Source organism: Seriola dumerili, unplaced genomic scaffold (genome assembly GCF_002260705.1).
Source record: "Seriola dumerili isolate Sdu_G_001 unplaced genomic scaffold, Sdu_1.0 BDQW01000035.1, whole genome shotgun sequence".
Taxonomy (NCBI): Eukaryota; Metazoa; Chordata; class Actinopteri; order Carangiformes; family Carangidae; genus Seriola; species Seriola dumerili.
The window spans coordinates 1,617,220-1,643,114 of record NW_019174290.1 but is presented as its reverse complement, the minus strand read 5'-3'; the positions used below and the strand labels follow the sequence as shown (position 1 = coordinate 1,643,114).

The following is a 25,895-nucleotide window of genomic DNA, read 5'->3' as shown; positions in this document are numbered from 1 at the left end:
TCGGAACTCCACTGCTCACGTCTGCTGAAGGAGTCGCGGGAAATTAGAACTAAATCGATACCCGTGTGATCGAACATCAAAATAAACTCCATGGACCAGCCAGCGGAGTCAGAGTAAGTGTGCCTTAAACATTAACATTAATATCATTATATCATGTCATTATAACAAAGTCGCAGAATTTGTGTGTAGACAGCCTGAACATTTGCTGTTGATCCTTAACGTTAATGTATTATTCGGTTACTAAAATTAGCTAATCTTACGTTACAGTCGAACTTTACCGTTAGCCCTGCGGTTTAGGTAAACTGGCCGGTAAACTAAAGAATTACATCATAACTTAAATATTACATCAATAATTAATATTAAATATATCTAAACTAATGCCAGGTTAGCCGTGCTATAGCTACATGTAACTTATATTCGTGTGTCAGGGCCGAGTGAACAGTATGGAGAGCAATGTGGAGGAAGAGCTGAAGACTACACTGCACTATGATGACAAGGAGAAGGTAATATCCATTCAGTGGTGGAAGAAGTACTCACATCATATACTTAAGTAAAGATAACATTGCCACAGTGTAGAAACACTCTCTGACAAGTAAATGTACTGCATTCAAAATTTAACTTCAAAGTACAAAAATATTTTCTTTGAATTACACTTAAAATAGCTACAGTAAACTCATTGTACAGAACTTGAATAAATGTACTTAGTTACTTTTCCCCACTGTTTACATTTGTCTACATATTGCTGTTACACATAAAGTGCTACCATGAACCTAGTTCTGTCTCCTCTGATATTTTCCTCATTCAGCTACGCAGGAAGTTGGTACTTTTACAAAGGGAATATCTCAGAACAGCCGAGAAACTACAGGTAAGAAATATTCTCATTTGCTTTTTTCTTTTAAAAGTTAAAATTAGAAAATCCTTTGTCTACTTCACATGTTGATCGGTTCACAGCGTGCTGAGCGTTTGGAAGCAGTGCGTAGACATGTGAGGAGCAGGATCACACAGCAGAACCACCAGGACCAGAGGGACCCAGAGGTGACATCTAACCCATGTCACAACCCATCGTCATTGACAGTGAACACTGCCAATGCCACAGCCCAAGGTGTGCTCCAGTGCCAGGGACAGACTGAGGGTGAGTCTATCCTAATCAGATGCAAAGTACGGATACAGTAGTTAATATTTTCCACGGTATATATTCGCAGTATATATCTACAATTACTGTTAGACAGGCATGTATGCTGTAAAATATCTAAAAGTGTTACATGAAGTGGGTTTTTGCCAAAGCGCATTTGTAAATATCTGCATATGTTAAAACATATAGAATCATATAACCCTATGTGCAATATGGATATGGCTATTTTAGTTATACTGTAAAGTCATTCATTGTTGATCCAAAGCCTGTAGTTACTGCCTCGATGTGAGAGATGGAAGTTAATCTTTTTAATTGGACCAGGAAAGAAACAATATATTTGTAACTGGATTTAAATGTGCACATACGCATTGATATATATGGACCTGTATGTGTTTATGGCAGTTTTTCTTCCTCTATCCTATACACATACATTACTTCCTTGCCTGTCCATCCCAAAACAGCAAACATCTTTTCATATGGTTGAGGTTACACAGTCATTGCTCTGAGAAGTAGATAATGTTTTGAATGCATTAAAAGAGCATATTGAAATTCACAGATTTACTGATGTTTTACCAGGTCTCGAAGATTCTGATAACTTCAGGAGGAGCCAGGTGATCAGGTTCCTGCTCCCCTCTGATGCTGCCTGCCCGCAAACCCCAGATCCCAGCCATGACTCAGGTAGAGGTCACAGACCCAGTCCTGCCCTGCGCCTCAGGTCTCGGCGCAGCCGCCTGCGGTGGGAAAGGAGGAGTGCTGAGACTGGCAGGATCACAGACAGCAGTCAAGAAGGACAGGAGCAGAGTGAAAGGGTGGAGGAGAAAACCAAGTCTGAGGGAACAGAGGTTGTGAATGAAAATGAAGAGCCATTTTCTGCCTCAGAGTCTGAGTCTCCCTCTCTGCTGCTTACACACTGGAACACACATGCAAACACTGAAACAGGAGATATGGAGGGAAAGGAGATGCAAGGAGATCATGAACAAAAGGGAAAAGAAAGTGAGTTGAGAGCTGAAGAGAAAAATGAATCAGATGCAACCTCTTTGCTGTTGAGTTGTACAAACTCTGCTAAACAGACTGAAGAAAGGGGACAAGATTGTACACTGAGTGAAAGAGGAAATGAGACAGAGGGAGGAGACAATGGTGAGAAAGGAAGAGGACAGAGAGAAATAACGCTTTGTGAACAGAACAGAAATAAAGACGAGCAAAATGCAGCAGAGAAAATTGAAAATGAAAAAGGGCATGATAACACTACGGAAATAAAAGAAGAAAAGACTGGGGGTCTCTTGGACTCCTGTACTCTAGTGGAGGGACTGCTTTTCCCAGTGGAGTACTATGTCCGAACCACAAGGCGTATGACAATTTCACAGAGTCAGCCTGATATGCAGGCCATCATATTGTCCCAGCTGAGCATGGGACGACATCGCAGGAGCCGGGGCCGTGGCCGTGGCAGAGGATTGAACAGGCACACACTCACCAATGAATGTTCAGATCAGCACACTGAGACAGATTTCTCCTCTCTGACAGCTGCATCTATAGATCCTTATAAATCATCACAGATGCAGACTGTTGATGCATCTACCGACCTTACTGGCAACAGTGAGAGCTCCAGCGAGATTTCAAATATAAACTCTCCCAGTCAGACTAATGTGGATGCTTTCTCATCCCCTGCTGTCAGCACCACTCGTCCAGGGAGAGGAAGGAGGAGAAAAAGAGGCAGGGGCAGGGGCAGGGGCAGGGGCAGAGGAAGAAGCCAGACCCCATGGTCCCCTCTTAGTTTAGACACCCATCAAACAGTCTTTGAACAAACCTCAGATGATAACCAGCCCGCCAGCATCCCGGTCTCTTCCTCCCCGTCTCTCCATGGAGCTGATGGACCAAAGCCTTGTCTCGCTCCCGGGGAACCTGTTCTTGTGCCAGATGATCCCCAGTCTGTGTCCACCCACAGCACAGCTACCCAGCCTTCCTCTGGGGTTAATGGAGCTGAGTGCAGTGCTGCCTCTGGACATGTGGAGAAGGTCTATCCCATCTTTCTGAAGAGCAGTGGCAGGACAAACACATCCACACAGACGAGCAGAAGTGAGTCTTGTATGTGTGTGTCAATGTTAGAGACACAGATGGAAAAGACCGTTTGCAGGTTGGGCTTGCTAACATTAGAATATTAGTTTACCATAATTCTAGTTTCGGATCCAGTAATATACTATTACAAATGCTGACACTGGGATCAGTTTTCCAGCTCGTCAATTCAGTTGAACTTCATTGTTGTTATTCTTGCGTACAACAAAACATAGTCTTATAATTCCAAGCCCTCTCAAATATTTAAAGTGTACACTAAATAACTGGAAAAGTTAAGTGCAACATAGGCAAAACAATGATAGTGCAAAGTAAGATCTTGTCAAGAGGTAATTTAACTGCTGTACATTATAGTGAACACTGCAGAGGGACTTTACAAAAGTTGTGTCTTGTAGCTAGCAGACGTAACTGAACGACAGCCTGGTGAAGAAGGCTGTTTCTGAGCCTTGATCTGCAGACTCTTAGACAGCTGTGGCACCTAAATTAAAAATGAAGCAGTGTAATTATGGACTCACTAAAAATGGAGTTCTACAGCGCACAAGAGTAAATAAAAGCATAATATCAGGCTGTGGCACAGACAACAGTGGAAAAATTCATTGTTGGTTTTAGTTCCTTAAGGGGAGGATAGTTGACAGTAGTTACAAAGAAGTTTATTGTTTATGTTGGGTCACCCCTGATTTAAGCCACAGTCACCCATCTGTTTCATCTCACATTGTCTTTTTTTTCACCTCGTATCCTTCAGGTTCATCGAGCTGGCGATCTCTCCTCTTGCCTTCCTCTCCACCTTCCCAAACTTCTCTTCTTCCTCTGCCGTCTCTGTCCCCTGGCCTGCTGGTCAGCAACTTGATGAATTTTGACATCCACCAAGATTTTCATCTCCCTGATGACCAGTTTGCCTCCCTGAAGTTACACAAGCTTCGCCAAGTCGCTTTGGAATCAGGAGTTGAACATTTTACAGCCCCCTCTTATAATACTCGTAGAAGCAACCGCCACTCTCACCCTCGCTACAGCACCAGTGACCCAGTGATGCCACTTCCTCTCCCACTCAGCCTCACACCCACGATTACAGATTCAGAGCAGCCAGCTGCAGGAAAACAAGCTGCTACACAGTCTGCAGACTTCCAAAACTTGATGATGAACCACAAGCTCGCAAGCCAGTCCTTCGCTGAAGAGCAATCTAACCGAGATATTACAGAAACCCCTGCAGAGCAGCAGACTGAAAACCTCCATGCAAAGACTCACACCAGCTCAACAGAACCTGTGTCAGTGGTTCAAGAGCGTGCTGCTGACTGTGTAGCTCAAACTGAAGAGCAAGATACTGTGAGTTTGAATAGTCGTGGTGAGAGTAGCGTCTCAGCCTGCAACACAGACACGTCCATAGACCACCGTATCAAACCTCAGCCTCACATGAACTTTGCAGACAGACCTGCAGGCAAAGTGAGTGATAATGTTGTTGGGCAGTCAAATGAACTTAAACAGCCTGCATCAGAAAAACACACAGACTGTGCTGGTGTGGTCCATCCTGTGGAGGATCACACAGACAAAGCTGTCATCAAGGCTCTTTCCTTTGATTGCCATCTACAGGAAACACCCGAGGAGCCTTCTAACAGCTGCACCGCTGTACGGACGTGTAATGTCATTGATGCTCCAGGAGAGTCTCCTGTGAAGCATCCGAATGTGGAATCTCCTGCCAAACATCCAAAGGAATCCTCTGAACCCACAACTTGTCCTCCCAGAGACAGTTCAGTGGAAAATAAAAATCAGAATAAGTCTTCACCGCGCCACAGAGTCCACTCTCAGCTCCTGTTGAGCCCTCCTCTGGCCACGGCACCCTGCTCCGACATAACCCCACATCTGTCCTCCTCTGCTATCTTCGCCAGCCCCACACTACCCTCCCTAGGACTCACCCCCCACCCTGTTGCTACCGGCCTCCCCCTGACCTCCTCTCCCTCTGCCCCACCTCTCACCCTGCCTCCTCCTCACAGCCCGTCAACCCAGGCCCTATCTCCCCCGGCTCTCTCTCCCTGTCCGTCCATCCCCTCCCTCCCTCCCAGCCAGCCTTTGGTCTCCAGTCAGAACCAGGCTCCATCAGAACCGTCAGATACAGCTGATTGTGTGCGTCACAGGGTTGAACCGGCTACCTGTCCAACTGCATCCAGCGTCCAATCACAGGGCACGGGTTGGCAGGTGTGCCCGAGAACAGAGGAGACTGCAGAGCAACACGTGATGATATGTGCGCACACGCTGAAGGTAGAAAGTTTTACTTGTCTTACAACTAAGAATTCAATCTTAGCTTGAGTTTGCAATTTGGAATTACAGTAAACAATCACTTTCTGAGGAAATTATTGTGTGTGTGTTCAGGCCCCAGCAGGAGGCTGTCTGGTGGACACATGCTGTCTGCCTGGACCCTCAGGTGGTTTGTATGTAGCAGCAGCAGGGAAATGGGCAGTGTGTCTGTGGAGTCAGACTTCAGCATCCGATTGGAGCTTAATACACACCTGGACCTTCAATGACGTGAGTGTTTTGTGTGTGTCTTAAAGGTACCCTGTAGACTAGTTGTGCTATGGAGCATTACTTTTACAAGTTGTGCCTTTTTGTTTGTATCTCATGCACAAGGAATCTCATGCTTGTAAGGAAGCACGTGGTAGATGTAACACAGTCCTGCCAGTGGTTTCATGTTATTCCACCGATCACCGTTTGGTGGCAGTAATGTGCCAAGAAATGAAGCAATATACCGATGATTGTAGTGAGGGAAACAGCTAGCAAATAAACATGGGTGTAAACACTGTAGGTTTCAAATCCTTCCAAAATGTGGCTCTGAAAAGGTTTAATGGCGCATTTAACACTTTATTAGGCCTCAAAGATACACAATATGTTTTTGGTGAGAAACAGCATCACTTTTGCTCAATGGTAACAAAGGGTATCTTTAAAGCAGCTATAATGTATGTTTCATGAAGGGATTTATTTTGGTGTTTACAGCCAGTGATCAATGTGTTTCCTGTCCCGGATGCTGCTGGGCTGATGTTTGTGACTCTGGGTCAGCTGGAAATCAGAGAAGTGAGGTGAATATGACTCTCTGATGTGTATTTTAACATTCTGGGTTATTTGTCTGTGCAGGAATTAAGTCTTGTGCTGGATTAAGGATATTTTTCAGTGGACATGGGATTAATTGTTCTTGGGAAAACCAGCTGTTGTGGTTTGCAGAGCATCAGGGTTTCAGTAACTTAACTGTGTGTATATGTGTTGTCCATGTGCACAGGCTGCTGTCGTGCTCCAGCCTCATGCAAGTGCTGCTATGTGAGGGGGTCGTCCAGGCTGTTGTAGGTGTGTCCAAGTCCAGAGTGGTTACCTCCTCCCACTCAGCAACAGGTTCCACCCTGCAGGTGTTTGATATGTCAGACAACAGCAGGTAAACCAAAGTTATTGTGTTTATTCTTTCTCGGTTATTTTCCCATTGCAGAACCTACTGTATCTCAGTGTCTAATTTCTTCCTCAGCACGCCAAGCTGTCAGCCTCTTGTGTCTCCTGGTGTTTGTATCGGGGCCCTCGCGCCAGTGGATGGACTTTCTGATGCTCTGATTGGCACAGATGAGGGTGGAGGTGTCTTCGTCTGGTAAGCAAGATTGATGGATTGAAGTAATTTATTCCAGTGGAGAGTTAATCTCAGCAACACACTTGTGTTTCTTTGTGGCCAGTGAAACGCCATGTTAACAGATAACAGTTCAGAGTGAAGATACAAGCAGGAAAAGGAGGGAGGGAGGGAGGGAGGGAGGGAGAAGAGTAAACCACCAGGCCTCTAGGACACGAGCCAGGAAGAACTTTTATAGAAAAGATTACCACTTAATTTAGACAAAGGCATACAGTTAAATATTGGTTTATACTGACAGTGTGTGATGTTTATAGTCCCATAAACTAAAGCAGTCTATGATCACATAAATATCTATCTAGCTTCACACAATACTGGGGACTTTTGGACACATATTTAGGGTCTAATTTTGCCAACAGCTTTATTGGGATGAATGTGTTTGTCTGTATATGTGTATCCACCTCTCTCTAACATGTCTCTTTGTCTTTTGCCCGTGCATGCTGGGATACAGTCCAGGGCTCTGTGATCCTGTATCAGTCAGTTAATTAACAAATTTGATGTTATTAGCCCTACTCTGATCAGAATATCTACTTCAACTGCCCATAGGACTCAAACATTATATAATATCCTTGACTTTTAATGTTGAATATATCAACAGAAGCAGTCTTCAGTTCCTCTTTGAGAGAAATAACATGTGATTTAAGGCATTTTTAAGACTTTGAATAGAGATTCAGACTTTAATTGGAAGTGGAACTGGCATAACTAAATGGAATGCACTCATTTGTAATGTTATTAATCACGCATGCTTTTCCCACTGTGACATGCTGAAGGGTCTGCTGTGTAAAAGGTCTTTAAAATCCAAGTATGGAGCTCACATGCTTATTTTTTGTTTGTTTGTTACAGGAATTTAAAGAGTGGACAGCTGCTGCGTAGAATCGTCCTGGGAGACGGTTTTACACACACGGCCTGTCTCAGAGGATACTCCTATCATGTAAGTCTGTTTGCTTTGCATGTGTTATTGCCTGTGCCACTGTAAATGTCTCACCCCTGTGTGTTTTTGTGTTGGTGCACAGGGAGTGTTATTTGTCTTGCTGCAGCATCAGTTGCTCAGCTCCCTGGAGGAAGAAGAAAAAGAGGCCATATTTTCAGAGCAGGAGAAAGAAGAGGAGAAGAAGAAGACCGCCTTGTTCTCCTTGGTCGCCGTTAACCCTCTGAGTAGCAAATCTGTGCTGGCTACTCGACTGTATCCACCCAAAGCCTGGTCTGGCAGGTGAGATGAGGACTGATGAAGGAGGTGTGTGTTTCTGTACATATACGTTAATGTACCTAACACTCCCATTTGCCTCTGTGTGTTCTGCAGACTGTGTGAAGCCGATGTCAATAGGTTCAGCGTGGTCGGTCTGAGTCAGAGCGGCTGTGTGTGTGTGTGGGAGCTCGGGCGTCAGGGGGCCTCGAGGATGGTGTGGGCTCCTGAGAGCGAAGGCTGGCAGCTGGCTCGCTGGGGGGGACGAGACACGCTGGTTACTGGCCATCACAACGGAGATGTTACTTTACACTGCTACAGTCTGACTTCACTCTGCCTCTAAAATATAGACTCTTAGATGACTTTAATCAAACTTAAAAAAAATCAAGCCTTTCTGTCACTGTATGAATGTTTATATCAAGATTTTAACAAGGCTTCAGTTCAGAGACACCATTAAAAAATTTTAACATCTGTTTTGTTTTGCTTCGCAAGGAGGTTCTGTGGCTCGGACATTGCAGTTTGACAAAATATAACTTTCAGTGACAGGATTGTCTCCAGGCCACAGTACTGCTAAAATATGGGGATTAATATACTGTAAACTAAATATATCCCATAAGTTAGTGGCGCACTTGATCTAAGCTTTACTTAGAACCTCGGTAAGACTGAACTGTTAAAGCTGGAGTGCTGCTATATTATACTGGATTGCCTCCAGCCTTTGGATTTGTTGTTTTTAGAACACCAGTATCACACACTGGATATCTCTTAACTGAACCTCTTTGTGGGGCAATGTCTACTAGATGGTGAATTTTCACTTTTTAGACCACTGTAACCCCCAATCTGAAAACCAACCTTGTGTTTTATTACCTTTGCTGTTTTGACTGTTCTTTGCGTAATTGCCTACATGTTATTATATTTGTTATATTTAAAGAAAAAGAAGTGTTGCCAAAATTTTTTTTTTATAATTGACATTAAACTTCTGTGGTTTCAGTGATGTTTATTTTCAGTATTTTTTTTGTGTGTGTGTGTGTGTCTCTATATTTACACTGCTATTGTTGTCCAAAACCATTATATAGCAATTTTTTCCGTTTAAGAGGATTAAGAGTTTGGAAATGCTTTTTCTTATTTGTCAAAAGCATAAACAGTTATGTAAGAGTGGATGTACTCGTGCAGGCTTCCAGCACTGAATTATCTCCCACTCTGAAGTTGAGTGTGGAAATGTGGAGTAGGTTTGCATAAGCCTGTTGGGTGAGTGTTTAAGTGTAATCATCACTTCATGATTAAAGGAAACTATTATTTATTTTGCCCTAGGTAAGGAAGCAAACTTGTCTCATGCTTGTTTTGAGTCCAACATCATCACCTAAAGACAGAATGTTGCCGTATGTTTAAAGTTGGTTACGCAGGGTTCTCCATACTGGATTCATCTTTTCTAAACTCTTCACACAATAGACCCTTTGACTTGCTGTAGCAGGAAAAGCACAGGAGAAATAAATGTTATTAACAATGACTCAGTTCCATCAAGTGTTGCGGTAAGTCAACATGCACAACACCAGGTTAGCTCACCTACGTGGAATGCACTTATAACGTTATCAGCACCCTCTGTGCTTTGCCTGCTATTACAAGCAAACATGTCTGCTGTGAAACAGGTCCCTCAGCACGGCGGTCAAAGTGGGCTGAACCACATCTTTGACAAAACACCAGAAGATCTGCAGTCAGTTCTGAACATTTGTACATACTATTTAAACTTGTTAACTTTAAATTAAAACAACAAATTAGATGAGATTAGCTACATTTTTCAGTCTCAAAAGTTTCCAGTAACCAGTTTGTAGGTGCTCAAATTTTGTTAAGCACCATTATCTTCCGAGCTGTAAATGTGACAAACAATAAAAACCTATATTTTGTCTTGTTCAAGAGAATCTTTATTTAGACTTGAGTAAAATTAAACCATCTTTACAACACGTATGCATGTTCAGCAGTCTGTACAAGTTTGTACATCTTGTTGAAAAAGACATCTAAAATAGACTTTTATGAAAGAGTAAAACTAAAAAAGGAAAAATGTACATGATGAAGACTTATTGACATGGTCCATTTCTCTACATACAACACAGATAAAAACAGACAAAAGCAGACCAGAGAAGCTTTTTGCATCCACACAGCCAGTCCGAGTCTCAAGTCCCCCACTACACATTTGTCCACTCTGGCTTTAGGTTTTAAAGCGTGAGACAGATATATGAACAAATGCAAACAAACCATAAGCAGAGGGAATCAAAGAAGAACGTTAAAAACTTTAAGATGACGAACATGAGGAACACAGAACATTCATCATTTCCTCACAGACTCATTTGAACATTGTCGTGTGCCAGGCTGTCGGCGATCCAGCCATCTTAGCAGGAACATGTTTGTCAAGAGTAAACTTCACAAAGACAATTAAGATACGACTTGAGTGAGTTTCTATAAACAATAGAGGACAGGGGGAAAAAAAAAAAAAGATTAATTTTCATGGTACATGTCAAAGCCTCAAAGATGACATAAAAATCATTACACTGCAACTCTTCAATAAAATAGAGAAGTTAATTGTCTGTCCCGTCCTCAGAGAGGCCGACAGCCAGGGAGAAGTGGCCGGTGATTAAAGACAGAGACTGTGATTGAAGACTTTGGGAAAAGGTGGTCTAGTGTGCAGCGGGGGTGAGTTTGCTGTCCAGCAGTTTCTGCACCATGAGCTTGGCGTAGCAGATGCGGCTGGACAGCTCCTTACTGCAACCGAACTCCTCCAGCAGAGACAGCTTGTAGGTGCGGAATTCTCGCTTCTCGTCGATGTAGGTCACCGCGGCCATCAGCGGACACAGGATCAGCTTGGTGTGGTCCTGGCAGAGGAGGGGTAATGAAAACGTAGGTTCAGGATTCATGCATATCATGAAATGAGGAAAAACTAAAAATTGTATTCAACAGCTAATGTGAGAAAACTCAAAAGACACCGTGGTCTGGGAGATGATGCAGTGCGCGTCTCACCTGGAAGAAGTTGATCTGAACGGTGCCGTTGGTGAGGTGCAGGACGATGGCGCTCTTTGTTCTGAACCAGAGGGAGAGGTAAGGCAGCCTGGCAAGCTCATCTCCTTCCCGCCGTGCCATGTTCGCACCGGCCTTCAACAGGTGCTCACTCATGTAATTGCGGAAATATTTCAGCAGTGTTATCTACAAGGAAACAGAACAAGTACATGAAAATGAAGACCATAATAAGAACAGCTTCCAAAAAAAAGAATGCAGGATATTAAGTGATTTTCAGCGTTGCTCCTGTAATGTCACACACACACTAAATGAACCTGAGAATGTTTAGAGGTCATCTTTGCAGAAATAAGTAAACTCCTGACCTTCTTGTTGAGGGTAGCAGGGCAAGAGCGCACGCTGAGGTAGGATTCAGCCGCCGTCTTGTCGATGTACTGCAGACTGTCTCCGTCGGTGTACATGATCAGGCGAGTGTAATCGTTGAACAGCACGCCCACGCTGTTGTCACAGAGCTGGTAGCCTGAAACACACAAGTGACATTCTTTTTTTAAAACATGAAATATGCAGCAGCACTGAATTTCATGGTCAACATCCACTGCATAACAATACAATTGCTCTCTGGTGGACAAACAACGGAATCGCATTACATTACATATACAGAAACTTTTGTATTTTATTACTGTCATTTCTTTTTATTGGTCGGCATATACACAGACTTCTTGTCTTGGCCAATTTATCAGTTGGGCTCAAGCTGCAAAATAAACAGTCCAACCTGTATGCATATACACCAAACTGTAAAATGCTGCTAGTGTAAAAAGGCTCATGAGAGATGTTAAGGACAAATGATGAATTTGCAAACGAACTGTTGCATCTACAAACTCCTGGGTCAAAGATGTCGCTTTAAAATCATGCATGGTAGCTCAGCTATAGTTTAAGTGATGTTAGTGATTTACTAAAACTATCTTCCAAAAACTCCAAATTAGTGTACATTAATGTCCATAAGAACCAGATTGACCAGAAAAATACAATTTTTGTTCAGTCTCACTTGATGAATGACAAAAAGGTTTAGAAAAGTGTGAGCATCACTGGCAGATGGATGTGGAATCAGTTTTTTTTTTCTTACCTAGTCCATATTTGTCAGAGTAGTCGACCCATTTGCTGATCCAGAAGATGGGGATACATGCAGGATCCTCTGCCTCTTCTGTAAACACGAATGGAACAAATGTCTTGTATGTAGTGTCGTACTACAGATCGTACAAACCACTAAAGTGTGCAACATTGACATGAAAAAGAGTCGTCAGTGAAACCAAAGACTCTACACTCACCCTGGCGTATGAGTGCCTTCTCAGAGGGCTTGGCAGCAATGATACTGTTGAGCTGCTGTAGCATGTCTTTCAGGTGGCATTCTGACGCCTCAGTCTCCCTACACACAAATGAAAACATAAAATGAAAGAAAATTATAGTGGTGTAAGACTCTGTAATTTAAAGTTTTAATTATTTAAATGTAATTTCTACAAAGCAGAAGATTCCAGAGTAAATAACAGCCAATTAAATCAAAAAGGGAAGGGGAGAGAAAGTATTTTCGCTGAAGCTTGACAGATTCAGAGTGAGCACTTCTAGACATTGTACAAACATCTCTCACCTTTGAACAGGTTCATCCTTAACGTCCACCTTCTCTGTTCCAGCTGGAAAGAGGGAAAAAAAACAAAAAAATAAGTCATTAAAACCCAGACCTTTATATTGGGATACTGATTACCACTTATCTGGAGAGCTGTGCAACCCAACATTTCATCATACTTTAATCTGTAGTCTGAAGACTACTTTGGTAATTTGTCTTAAGTCAAGTACTACTGGGACCATTACCCTTGTTGTTAATAGCAGTCAGGGGGCGCCTCTGGCTGAGCTCCATAGCTGTGGAGGGAGCGATGGAGAACCGCGGGGGCACAGTGAGGCATGTAGTGGGCAGACGTAAGGGGATGTAGCCGGATGTGAAGAACTCATCTGTTTGCAGCTCAGCGATGGTGGGCCTCTGAGCAGGATCAGCGTGCAGCATCCGCTTGATGAGAGCAGATGCGGACGGGTTGATGTGCTGCAGAGAGAGTTGTGAATTCAGGTTATGACAGGTCATGAGTGTGGGGGAAATAAATGTGTAAAAAAATATATATATATAAAAACTTTATTTTGAAAGGATTGTGTACTTTGTTAGTTCAGCTTACCCAGGGGACAGTGTAGTTGTTTTTCTTGATGCGGTTGTAGGTCTCCTTCAGACAGGAGGTCTCGAATGGGGGCTTACCCACCAACAAAGTGTACCTGAGAGAACACAGATTGGAGGGGGGGGGGTTGAACTGACTGAATCATGTGGAATAGTGCTGTTCCAGAGTGTGCTTGTGTTTCCAAACTTACAATATACACCCAAGCGACCAGACGTCCACTTCATAGCTGTGGCCTTTCTTGCAAAGCACTTCTGGTGCAATGTAGTTGGGTGTTCCACACAAGGTCTTCTTCCTCTCGCCATCAAACTCGATCTTAGTGGCCAGGCCAAAGTCCCCTAGAGAGGAGAGGCAGACAAGCTTTTGTAAAGCAGCAGACTAAAAAGTTTGTTTTTGTGCAAATTTCCAGGACACAATGTTAATTTATCCTAATTGAAGATTTATTTGTGTGTTTAGTTCTCATGAGAAATCTTTCCACCAGTCAGTGGAAACCAGTCATCCAGGAAGTGTGACAAAGGTCTGATGTGAGGGCTGGGGTGTGTCCTATCCTTTGTTACTGCGCTGGAGGTTCGTTTTTGAGTGTTGGTAAATGTTTCTGGTATTTATTACCATCATCATTGTAAGAGAACTGGATTTAATTACATTATTTGCAATCCAACAGTGACACTTACCTATCTTGACCTCCATGTCATCATTGAGGAAGATGTTGCCCAGTTTCAGGTCTCTGTGGATGACTCGGTTGTTGTGCAGGTACTGGACACCCTTGAGCAGCTGTGTCATGTAGTAGCGAGCCTCTGGCTCAGTCACAGCCTTACGACGCTTGTGCAGCTCCAACAAGGACTGAAATAGAAAAGAAAATTATTGGATTAATAGGTATATCATTGAGGCAGTGAAAACTATAATAAATCACTTCAGACCAAGTCTATAACTCCCACTTTCTTGCTGTAAGGCCACTATGGCAATAATAAAGAGGCATGTAGTGTGAACTAGTTTGATTTAATAAACCCAAAATGTTAGTGAATGGACTGGACAATGAATACAATGCAGATATTTGGGAGGGGACCAGCTCAGCACATAAAAGGGGGTCAAATTCAGCAAAAATGAAAAATTTTTATCTAATTGTTGACTTTATGGCACATACATTATTTAAAAGTGTTGTTCAGAATTTACTTGGTTTTTCCTATCGTTTTAGCTACCTCCACTCGGACTGGGAAGACAACGGAAGACACCGCCGTGATAACCGTTGGCCCTGAGAAATGTGGTCACTGGAGAGAAAGCACGTATTTTCCATATACACTCACCCTTCTCCTGCAGATTTCCAGGACAACAAAGACAAAGTCGTCGTCTTCGAAAAACCCGTGGAACCCCACAATGTTCGCATGGTCGAGGCTCTTGTGAATGGCGATTTCCGAGGACATCTTCTCCCTCTGGTGCTGCTTCAGGATGAGGGACTTGGGCACGATTTTTCCGGCGAAAACCTGCTTCGTCTCCATATCTGTGATTTCATAGCATTTGGCGAAACCACCTTTTCCAAGGAATCTTCCCCTCGTGTATCTCCTCATGGTGCGTGGGTCCACCAGAACATCTGGGATTTCTTTGAGAGGAGCTGATTTGGGGTCGACATGGGCCGACGGATTCGCCGGCTTCGGAATACCTGCACTCATTTTCGACTAAAGTGCTTCTCGGTGTCTTTAAAGAAACGTTTAAAATTCTTCAGCAGTCGAAGTGTCGAAAACAGCTCAACCGATGTTGTTCAGTCCTGGAAGCTAGCTGGCTCCCATACACCTCTGAATTCAAATCAAAACTAACGTTAACCACCTTTGAACGCGAACGTTAATCAAACATTTGATTCAACAGGAAAAATTTAGTGCATATTAATCTCAATATAAAAAAATAACCTGAGCTAGCCGTGAAATTAATCGCCAGACTTGTCCCTCGGTGGCTGCAGCGTTGCCCCGTCCTGTCTTTTGACAACAGTCTCTGGTACAAGTTTAAAATGCTGCCTCGGTCGTTACGGCGCTCTCTGATTGGTCCACTCGATTTGAATTCGAAGGCGGAGCAGCAAAGCATCGTGGGAAGATCGGTGCAAAAATAGCCAATCACAAACCGAGAAAGTCATATTCTGCGATGTGATTGGCTGAAAGGCTGTCGCTTGTTGCCCGTGAGTTCCTAAAACGCAATACTGACGGGAAATGTAGTCCTAGTGGGATTTAATCAAACAGTTGTTGAGTACAAGTTGATGTTGTGGATTTAGTGGTCATTTACTGTTTGAGGAGGAAATTATTTTAAATTATTTACTCAAATCAATGGCACACCAGCACTGTGTACAATACCCAGTGTAAGTATGACTAAAACATCCTAGGTTAACATTTCAGTCAAGAACAAACAAAAGGATCAAAAGTGAAAGGATGTATCTCTTTCTGAGGAGCAGTGTAGAGTTTCTAGCCCACTGGTTATCAGTAGTGGACAGTATAAGCTGAAATGATTAGCTGATCAGTCAGGAAAATGAATGGCAGTCATTTTACCAGATACCCTCTGTGCAAGCCTGAAAATGATACTGGGCCTACCCAAAATATAAAGGTTACTGTTCTAACACCATTTTGAATGCAGTCTCATTTGAAAGGTATAAAAAGAGAATATAAGGCCTGTAGAAGGACCTTTTGTGTGACCACCATAGACTGTATAAAAAGGTAGCCACAGGTCTGAACCAATTCTGTGTCAATAGCTCCTAAAATACTTTGCACAGAATGTGGAGACTTAGAGCTTCCAAACAATGTATAAGTTGTCTTATTTGTTTGGGCATTGTACTTTAAAGGATTAATAAGTAATTATTTAAGTCTTCTTTTTTTGAGCAAAGCAAAGTCAAAAATTCACTGGTATCAAGTTCTTGAATGATAATATTTTCTAGTTTTCAGTTTTTCTATGATAGCAAACTCAATATTTTGGAGGGTTTGGATATTGGTCAGACAAATTGAATTTGAATATGTTAACCTGGACTTCAGGGAACAATGATGGGCCTTTTTTCATACATTTCATACATTTAACAATCAATTGACTATTAAACAAAATAACTGTCAGATGTATTGTTAACGAAGATATTTGGTGATTGAAGCCTTACAGTTCTCCTACGATGGATTAGTACAACCTTGCCTGTGTGTTAATTACTTGAGACACAGAAAACATTAAAAGGACAAATGAGCGACAAATATAAACAATGAAGGTCTTATAACTAGAATTTGACATCAGTCCTTCAGCAAGGCTGCGGGGCTACAAGTTAAAGGATGGAGCACCTGTCTTAGTTGTTCTAGGTCCTCAGTGGTGCAAATTTCGAACAAATGTGTGATTAATCGACACAGAAATTATACGTAGTAAACTCCAACAACATGATATTTTTAATGTGCAATCTTGCAGCAACATCCAGGTCATGTAAAAAAAAATCTATTTGTGTATTCTGTTTCATCTTTTCTTATAGCCATTGTGTGGCCCCGGAAGCACTACACCTCTTCCTTATTGATCTTTTTGTGCCCACGAGTGTTATATCTGTTTTCGGCAGCAGATTATAGAACTGACATGGGATTAGTAGAGGAAGATAAGAGGAGAACAAGTGGATGAGGAGAGGATAGATGAATGAAAAGACCATGAGATTTGTGGGTTTGTTTATGCGCTTTGTTCCACTTGACAGTGTGTGTGTGTGTGTGTGTGTGTGTGTGTGTGTGTGTGTGTGTGTGTGTGTGTGTGTGTGTGTTAAACAGCACGACATGGCTTTATGCAGAGAGGAGCTATTTTTATGAAGCACTGACTGATCTAAATATCCCCTCCATGCATCCGCTAAAGCTAACAATGGAGGCTGACATTGATGATGAAACAGGCTGTCTTGATCTATTCACTGACCCACGGTGACAAGTTCAAAATGCAGATTTTAATATGTTGTAGGGCACCCCAAACTCTAGAGCAGTAGAGGGAGATTGACGCAGATAGGATTGGAGTCAGGAAAAAAAAAATTCTATAAATGTTTTGGTCTTTGTAAAAAATATAAAAAGCATAAAATCAAAGATTAATGTTGGTTAAGAGGTTTTAGGCCTACTGGGCAAGAATGAGAGTTTAAGGGACACATTGTCAGCAGCCTAATCATTTAATTGGGCTGCTAACTTGGAGTAAGGCAACTCAAGTACTTAGTCCAGTTTTGAGGTAGCCTATTATACTCATGTGATGTATTTCTATGATATTTCATACTTTTACTCAGCTACATTTCAGAGGCAAATGTTGTAATTTGCCCAGTACATGTATTCTACAGCTATTCTAGTTACTTTGAAGATCAAGTTTTTACATATCATCAGTAAAATATGATGTATTATTATAGATTAAGCAGTTAACATTAGCTTTACTTCAAACAGCCACAATATAAAATGCTGCACATATACTAAGTGGTAATTTTGCATTAGGAGCACTTATACCTTGATACTTCAAGTAGCCTATTTTGCTGATAATCTTTTTTATAATTTTTCTTAGGTAAAATTGTGAATGCAGAACTTCTACTTATAATGCAGCATTTTGATACTGTGATGTTTGTGCTTTGATTTAAATAAAACACACTCTTTCCTTGGACAAGGTACACTCAAAATGTGGTTTTAATACCAATGTGCAGTGTGCAGAAAATGTAGGAAACAGACAAAATTCACAAAAGTTATTTTATAGTCATAATATAAAAATATACACAAAACACATATAAAGTGCATGGCATGTAAGCAGGGGTTCCCTAAACTATCATGACTATACTGTCCAGACTAAAGACAGTAAAGTGTCATAGCTGTAGTTCATAGGGGACATTTCCACCGCTGCACAAACCAGGTGTAGTACTGTGATGACCAGCAACACCTGAACACGAGCAGCTGCAGCTGCAGAGTCCTTCATCAAACACAGAGGTTGTTTTTATGACAGGACACAGCTGTTGTTCTTCTTCAGTGGTGGCCTCTTCTTGGCTGCAGGGCTGGGCACCGTGTCTCTCCGCCTGCACAACGCAGGACTCAGCCGGTGCGGCAGGTCCACCTGTTGCAGCAGCGCGCGGAAAACTCCAACCGTGTTTCCACCTGTGCGCGCGGACGCCTCCACGAAGTTGGCGTCCCATTCGCCCTCCACTGTAGCCATGACATCACCCGCCAGCAGCACGCGACCTTCGGTCTCGGTGAGATCTCCTTTGCTGCCAACTACTGTGATGGGCGCACGCTTACCGCCCCTCAGCTCCAGAATCTCGTCTCGGAGCCGCCGCACCTCCTCGAAGGACCCCGGGTCGTCCACAGCGTACACCAGGGCGAAAGCGTCACTGTGTCGGATGGAGAGCTCCCGCATGGCCGGGAACGAGTAGCTGCCGCTCGTGTCCAGGATCTCCAGATGCATCTTCCCGGACCCAGCGGTGTGGTACTCCAGGACGTGAAGCTCCTCCACTGTGCGCGTGTACTTGAGCTCAAAGCGGTTGTGGAGGAAACGGCGGATGAGCGCGCTCTTCCCGACCCCCGCCGCTCCGAGGAGCACCAATCGCACCGTGTTGGGACGTCCTGACATAGACATGCTGACCTGATGCATGTGCCCCAGAGCGAACAGCTGTTTCCACCGAGAGTATGCGACCACTGGCGGGGAACGGACTCCTGTGCCCTCTGCTGATGGCACAGGCTCTGGTTCTGGTTTAGCCTTTTTTTTTTTTGTAATTAATCAAAGACCTTCTATGTTGGCTTTAATCAACAACAAACATGATAGAAATGTTTAAATTTCTCCATCCTTCAACAGTGACAATACAGGATCTAGAGATAGATACTAGAGTTTGTGCTTTTCTAATTTGTCTTATGTACTTACCAATTTTAATAACAATGAAAACACTAATTCAGCAAAGTGACCTGTTAGATTCATCATGAGGCAGATGGTAAATATGAAAAAACATACTCAGTACAATTTAATCACAGGTTTATTTATTAAACATCTTTTCAATGACAACAATTAAGTTCTGAATAAAACTAATGTACATGAGCTGTACTACACTGACAACTGCTTCACAATCTGAACTGTCAATGTTCAGTTCACACTAAAGAGTGTGTAAGGTGAACACATCCGTCTCTGAGGTCACAGCAGAGTGTGTCAGCTCCATCGGTTTCCTACTGAACACTGTTTTCATGTTAAACTGGTCAATACTTTCACCTGTGAAGGTGGTGACTGTGCTAGAGCTGAACAGATTCTGCTCTTCTAATGTTGTTAAAATCATCTATCAACAACAGTAGAAATGAAGTAAAAGGCAAGAAACTGAATCTGTGAACACTGAGGACAGAGAATAATAAACAACTAGAAAATTCCTGGAGAACTTTTGAATGTTCCTGCTGCTTGGTGCGTGTACTTCACTCCTCGTTTCAATCTGCTTAAAAGACGTTACTTTCAGTTTCATGCTGGAGGGCCCAGACTGCTCCTCCGGGACACTGAAGTTAAAGGGCTGTCCTTGTCCCACCTGTACCAATGATAGACCCTTTGCTGAAGGGAGAGTCTGGCCAGCACCTGGAACACACAGACAAACTGTTTTAGGTTTTTCAGCTTTCATCAAAAGATAAATCACAGAACAGATTACAACACACCAACACAGCTGACAAACTCTTACTGCCGAGTCCTCAATTTAATTCAAAGAGCTGGACGTTGGTCTGAGCCATCAACCTCGGGCCGGTCAGCACCGCCTCTCTGATGGCCACATAATCCTCGAGAATGAACGACCACCAAGTCCTCATGGTCGCTCTGGACCACGTGCCGCCTCCACCAGGCGGCTAACACCGGCCCAGATTGCAGGGCCCGAGTTCAGTCCAAGAAGACAGCTGAAAAATAATCAGAGAGCAGCGTGTGTTAATATAGATCTGATATTAATTAGCGGAAACAGTGATATCTGAAGTGAATCTCACCTCTGGAGACTCTCCTTCCCAGAACAGGGAGTGTTCTTTCCCCGTCGCTCCTTGAACTGTCACCTGGGCTGCCTCTCCTGGTATCTGGGAGGAAACAACTCGCTATTCTCCTGTCTGTCTGGCAGGTGTTGCCAGGAGCTTGGAAGTACTTGCACTGGCTTGAGGAAAAAGGTTTTGGATCAAAAATGAATTTTATGTTTGCAGGAAATGATAATACACAATATAGTTAACCACAAGCTACGGTACACACGCATGTACCTGGGATGAACTGGATTAGGTGGAAACCGAGAATGCCACAGAAGCAAGGCCACCTGCTAATGCTAGAGCTAATGAAAATGGGGGTGGGTGGGTGGGGGGGGGGGCTGTCTATATACTGTACATGCACATTTCCGCCATTATCATCGTTTACTTATTGTATATTTTTTATATGTAAGAATTGCTAATGCTAATGCTAGCTGCTAATGCTAGCAAGCTACCCCCCGTGTTCTGTTTGTCCATGTTTTTTTCACCAATAACCAAAAAACAAAAAAGAAATGCTAATGTTAGCTGTTAATGCTAGCAAGCTACCCCCACCCCCTCTGTTCTGTTAGTCAGTTTTTCACCAATAAAGATTTTAAAAAAAAAAGAAAAAAAAAATGCTAATGCTAGCTGCTAATGCTAGCAAGCTAACCCCCACTCCCTCTCTTCTGTTTGTCAGTTTTTCACCAATAAAGATTAAAAAAAATAAAATGCTAATGCTAATGCTAGCTGCTAATGCTAGCAAGCTACCCCCTAACCCCTCTCTTCTGTTTGTCACTGTTTTTCACCAATAAAGATTAAAAGAAAAAAATGCTAATGCTAACAGGAACTTGCGCCCAGCTCGCGACCCCCCAGTGCCGGCCTTGCGCCCAGCAGACAGAGCTAGCCCCCGATTTAGCCCGACTTAGCTTGTCTGTGATTTTTTACACCAATAAAGAATTAAAAAGAAAATAAATGCTAATGCTAGCTAGCCGCTAATGCTAACAAGCTAGCCCCCCCCCCGTCTGTGTTGACCAATAGAGGGAAAAAAAAATGCTAATGCTATCTGCTAATGATAGCTGCTAATGCTAACACCCCACCCCCATATTCTGCTTGTCTGTGTTTTTTACACCAATAAAGAATTTTTAAAAAAAAAAGCTAATGCTTAATGCTAGCTAGCTGCTAATGCTAACAAAAACGGCGGCTAGCCCGCGCCCCCCCCAGCACCAGCATTGCCGCCGCAGCAAAAGCCCCCGACTTAGCCCCCGACTTAGCCCCGACTTAGCCCCCGACTTAGCCCCCGACTTAGCCCCCGACTTAGCCCCCGAACTTAGCCCCCGACTTAGCCCCCGACTTAGCCCCCGACTTAGCCCCGACTTAGCCCCCGACTTAGCCCCCGACTTAGCCCCCGACCTTAGCCCCCGACTTACGCCCCCGACTTAGCCCCGACTTAGCCCCCGACTTAGCCCCCGACTTAGCCCCCGACTTAGCCCCCGACTTAGCCCCGACTTAGCCCCGACTTAGCCCCCGACTTAGCCCCGACGTTAGCCCCCGACCTTAGCCCCCGACTAGCCCCCGACTTAGCCCCGACTTAGCCCCGACTTAGCCCCGACTTAGCCCCCGACTTAGCCCCCGACTTAGCCCCCGAATTAGCCCCGACTAGCCCCGACTTAGCCCCCGACTTAGCCCCCGACTTAGCCCCCGACTTAGCCCCCGACTTAGACGACTTAGGCTCAAAATGATTGAGCTTATAAAGTGATGTTCACAAATAATTCCAATATTTGTAGTTGGAAATCAAACTTTGTTAAACCTGGAAAATAAATCTGGATGACAAATTCAAGTTTGTGCATGTGAACACAAATGTGTGCATGTGCGTAAAGAGATTTGGTTTGTGAGAGTGGAATCAAAACTGAACAAATGATCAGTGGTGAGGTTCAACAAAAGACACAGGGAAAGAAGAAATGCTTTTGTGGACATCTGTGTACAGAGATAAAAAGCAGAAAACTGCAAAACTCAGTGTGCAACATTCCCAGTGTGTGACACTGTGGGAACTTTTGACCAGAGCTTTACAGTTTTCCTCTCTGTATCATGACACAGATGTTGACAAATCCAGTGTCTTTGTTCAACCTTAACACTGATGGTTTGTTCAGTTGAGTCAGACTTTCAACAAATACAAATCTCTTTGACACAAGCACAATTGTTTCACATTCACAAACTTGAATTTCTCAAGCAGATTTATCTTACAGGTTTACAAAGGTTGATTTACAACAACAAACACTGCATTTATTTGTGAACATCACTTTACAAGCGCAAAATCATTTTGACCCTAATTTGAGCCTAGGTACATATAGCTAGTCAACAACAGTTTCTTTTAAAACACATCTGCTAACTAATACACATTTTTCAGCATAAAGCACGCTATGTTACACCTTACCTGGTAGTTTACTATTTGTAGATCTTTGGTGGTGAAGTGATAAACAGTTGTTACAGAGTAGTTCCTCATTACTCCATCACAATAAACCATCAACCGATCAGACACAGCAAGTTTCCAAACAAGTATTTTATTTGTATTCAAGCCAAATATATTAATCATCACATCTACGTTGTTTTCTGATGCATTTGATATGACCACAACTTAAATGTAATAAAAACAATATCATTTTAACTCATCTTAAACATTAGATTATGATCGGTGTGGACTTTAACAAATACAAATCTCTTCTACACATGCACAAACTTGAAATTTGTCATGCAGATTTATTTTACAGGTTAACAAATGTTGAATTATTTGTTAAGGTCCCTTTACAAGCTAAGTCATTTTGACCCTAATTTCAGCATATACACATGTGTGGGGTGGTGTAATGTGCTTTACCGTTTCTTGCAGGTATGGTTCTGGCCCGAGGTGGATTCTGCCATCCCTATGAAAACACAAAAGGAAAAATAAGGACATGTCAAGCAGCTCCTCTTGACTATGAAATGTTTGAAGCAGTCTAAGGACTTCAGAACACAAAAGATTTATTAATCATCCACTTAAACCTCATTTAGCATATACTGTAATAACAACAACAACAACAAGACTTAATGAATAAATTTAAACAAATGTACATATGAAGAATTCGTAGAAGAAATTCATACACACACACATATATATATACATATATAAATAAAAATAAAAAAAATAATTAAAAAAAACACATTAGTGGTGAGGCAACACAAAGACACTGGAAGAGGACATGTAGAAGGAACATGTGATAGGACAATTATATTCAAACATGTTAGGTCTGTTGTGCAAGTACAATAAATCGTGAGGATAGATATGAATATGTAAAAATCAATACAGTATGATTATTATGAAATGTAAATGCAAGGAAATGAAGTGAAAACAACTAGAGGTGTGGTAAGAACTCAATGGACACACTATATAACCAACAAATTAAGTAGTACAAATATGGATATACTGTAAAATACATATCCAATATAGGCAGTGGTATATACACAAGTCTTACTTTTAAACGTGAATGACAGCATGTTACTCACCTAGACTCTCCCCTCACTGTGTCTGGATTCTCTGCCGTTGGTGAGACAGGTAGAGGCGGTATTGCATCTGTACTGGCTCAGGTCCTGATAAAGACAGAGGTATGCTGAAATCTCCTGAGAAATGTTTAGACCTAGTGCACTTTCAATCGTGGCTGATCTCCTAACAGTAAAGTGGTGACAACATGGTGAACCGATCGACCGGTATTCACTGGTCTACTGGGTCCATACAATCTTGAGTTAGTCATCAGTTACAAAATGAGCCTAAAGTTACTGATGTAACTAGCTGTACAACAGCCGAGAGCAACAGACACAATCCTACTAACCGCTAAAACGTCTGTCGACAACGTCAATATCACCACCTGAAATGTTTGTCGCTAGGGTTTGTCAGTCGTTGCACTGATTATACTTTTAGCTAAGGAGCCAACACTAATGCTACTCACCGGGCTAACAGGAAAGTTACGAGCTCGGCATCAAACCGCATCTCTTCACTCTCAGGAGCTGTCTCCAGCGGTGGAAAGGCACATCGAGATTTACTCGTGTCGCTTCTTTCCTTTGCCGTTAAACGTGGTTTCTTGTCGGGAGCGGTCCTTCGGGATGCAGATGAATATCGCCTTTTAGGAGGTTCAGCCATTCCTGTGTTTCTGTGATGCTAACTGCCGGAAGTCGTTCTTCTTCGTGGGACTGAGAGCAGACTTGACGCGCCGCTGACTCACAAAGCGTCTAGTGTCACAAAGTGGCATTACAACACCGGACAGGTCGGGGCTGGCTGGTGCGCATGCTCATTTCAGAAGATGACTGAAATACAATAGATGGAGACCTTGATCGTGACATCACTCACACACTGTTGATAATGTTAATTCATTTTTTGAGCATTTTATTTTGAACTAAAGTTCTGGCCACATCTTATATTGCACCTTTACAGCACAACCACCAAAGCTGACATTTAAGTAAAGCTACATGTTCTTTGCCCACATTGCAAACCAACTTACAGTTTTGACACTTACTTAAAACAAAGACATTGAGCTTAACTTCACTGATATTGACACATTTGATGCATACAAAACATTTTTAATTGCTTTTACAGTATATAAATCTATGCTTTGAATATAAAATACAATCATGCTTTCAACATACTTACATTCAATTTGGATATACAAATGTTTGTATTTGCCAATTTTGCATTCAGGCCAGTAGATGTTGCACTGCTCACATGAAGCATCAAGATATAAACCCTTTGTGGAACCACTTTGCTGAGAAAGTAAAACCTCCAACGCTGTGGGACTCACATCCAGTACCAGGCAGTTGATTTCTGCAAGCAAAGAAGATACAACAGCCTGGGAAATTTTACTCACCGAGTATTTCACTTACTGACTGTGGACTGCTCACAGAGCCAGGTTTCAGTTCACAGCTGCCATGTTGGTTTCTAGCATCTGTATATGAAGTCATGGGCTGTCTCCCCAGTCACCATATGTTGGCAGTCTTTATGTTACGACGCAGCTAGGGGAAAAGGGAAGCAACATAAAACCAGGTTTTAGTGGTAAATCAAATTTACTGTTTTAATTTATTGCATAACCAGAGGGGTAAATAATTAACAAAAATACAAACTATAACTGAAGCAGGGGAACAGGAGCCAACAAAGAGCCTAACTATGCGATTCTAACCAACCCAAAAACACAAGAAGCAGCACCCCTGTTCCTAATGTGTCCAACAGTCTTTTTCTAAGGGTGTGATGCACAACCAGAATTTTAAACCTAGCTCAGTCCCCAACAATCACTACTAGCATCTCAAACCAAATCACAAATTACACACAAATGTTCACAAATGCGGTACAGAGGCGAGCTGCCTATCATGTCAGCCGCCACTAACGAGGTGCGAGCCAGGCTCTTAAACTCTCTTCCCCTGAAGCTTAAACGGAAGCAGCTGTGGCGAGGACTGGTAGGATCATTGCTGCACCAATAGGAGACGCCGGCCGTGGAGTCGGAGGCTCCTCCTCTCTGCCCCGACAGGGACAAGTAATCCATCAGTTAGTGTTGAAATGGCCGAGCTTTGGGCAGCAACTGGCTATAATAACAAGAGTTAGTGGCTAATTGTATACATGTCCACATTTGGTAAATATCACATATATGAGGAGAAACTTTGTAATATTAGCTGAAGTTCCTGTGTGTAAGCTAACTATGTGGTGTAACCGCTTGTATTA

At 42.8% G+C, this 25,895-nt stretch overlaps 3 protein-coding genes across 3 annotated transcripts; 1 reads left to right on the top strand and 2 right to left on the bottom strand.

Annotated features, from left to right (window-relative positions):
• Window positions 1–88: 88 nt before the first annotated feature.
• Window positions 89–8,949, top strand: palb2 (partner and localizer of BRCA2). Its single transcript, XM_022738060.1, has 14 exons — window positions 89–113; window positions 429–503; window positions 806–865; window positions 952–1,102; window positions 1,709–1,974; window positions 2,314–3,205; window positions 3,942–5,449; window positions 5,561–5,713; window positions 6,179–6,261; window positions 6,459–6,608; window positions 6,696–6,812; window positions 7,689–7,776; window positions 7,859–8,055; window positions 8,146–8,949. The coding sequence occupies exons 2-14, from the start codon at window positions 444–446 to the stop codon at window positions 8,369–8,371; spliced, it is 3,951 nt and encodes a 1,316-aa protein (XP_022593781.1). The 5' UTR covers window positions 89–113; window positions 429–443; the 3' UTR covers window positions 8,372–8,949.
• Window positions 8,950–9,933: 984 nt separating this feature from the next.
• plk1 (polo like kinase 1) lies at window positions 9,934–15,205 on the bottom strand. The gene is made up of 11 exons (XM_022738219.1): window positions 14,540–15,205; window positions 13,910–14,078; window positions 13,432–13,576; window positions 13,245–13,338; window positions 12,892–13,117; window positions 12,671–12,713; window positions 12,354–12,451; window positions 12,152–12,229; window positions 11,394–11,548; window positions 11,035–11,217; window positions 9,934–10,889 (listed from the first exon to the last, which is right to left on the bottom strand). Exons 1-11 carry the CDS (start codon window positions 14,900–14,902, stop codon window positions 10,695–10,697), a joined length of 1,749 nt encoding a protein of 582 aa, XP_022593940.1. The 5' UTR covers window positions 14,903–15,205; the 3' UTR covers window positions 9,934–10,694.
• A 2,962-nt stretch (window positions 15,206–18,167) lies between these two features.
• LOC111216724 (GTP-binding protein Rhes-like) lies at window positions 18,168–18,803 on the bottom strand. The gene has a single exon (XM_022738346.1). The coding sequence runs from the start codon at window positions 18,801–18,803 to the stop codon at window positions 18,168–18,170; it is 636 nt and encodes a 211-aa protein (XP_022594067.1).
• Window positions 18,804–25,895: the final 7,092 nt, after the last annotated feature.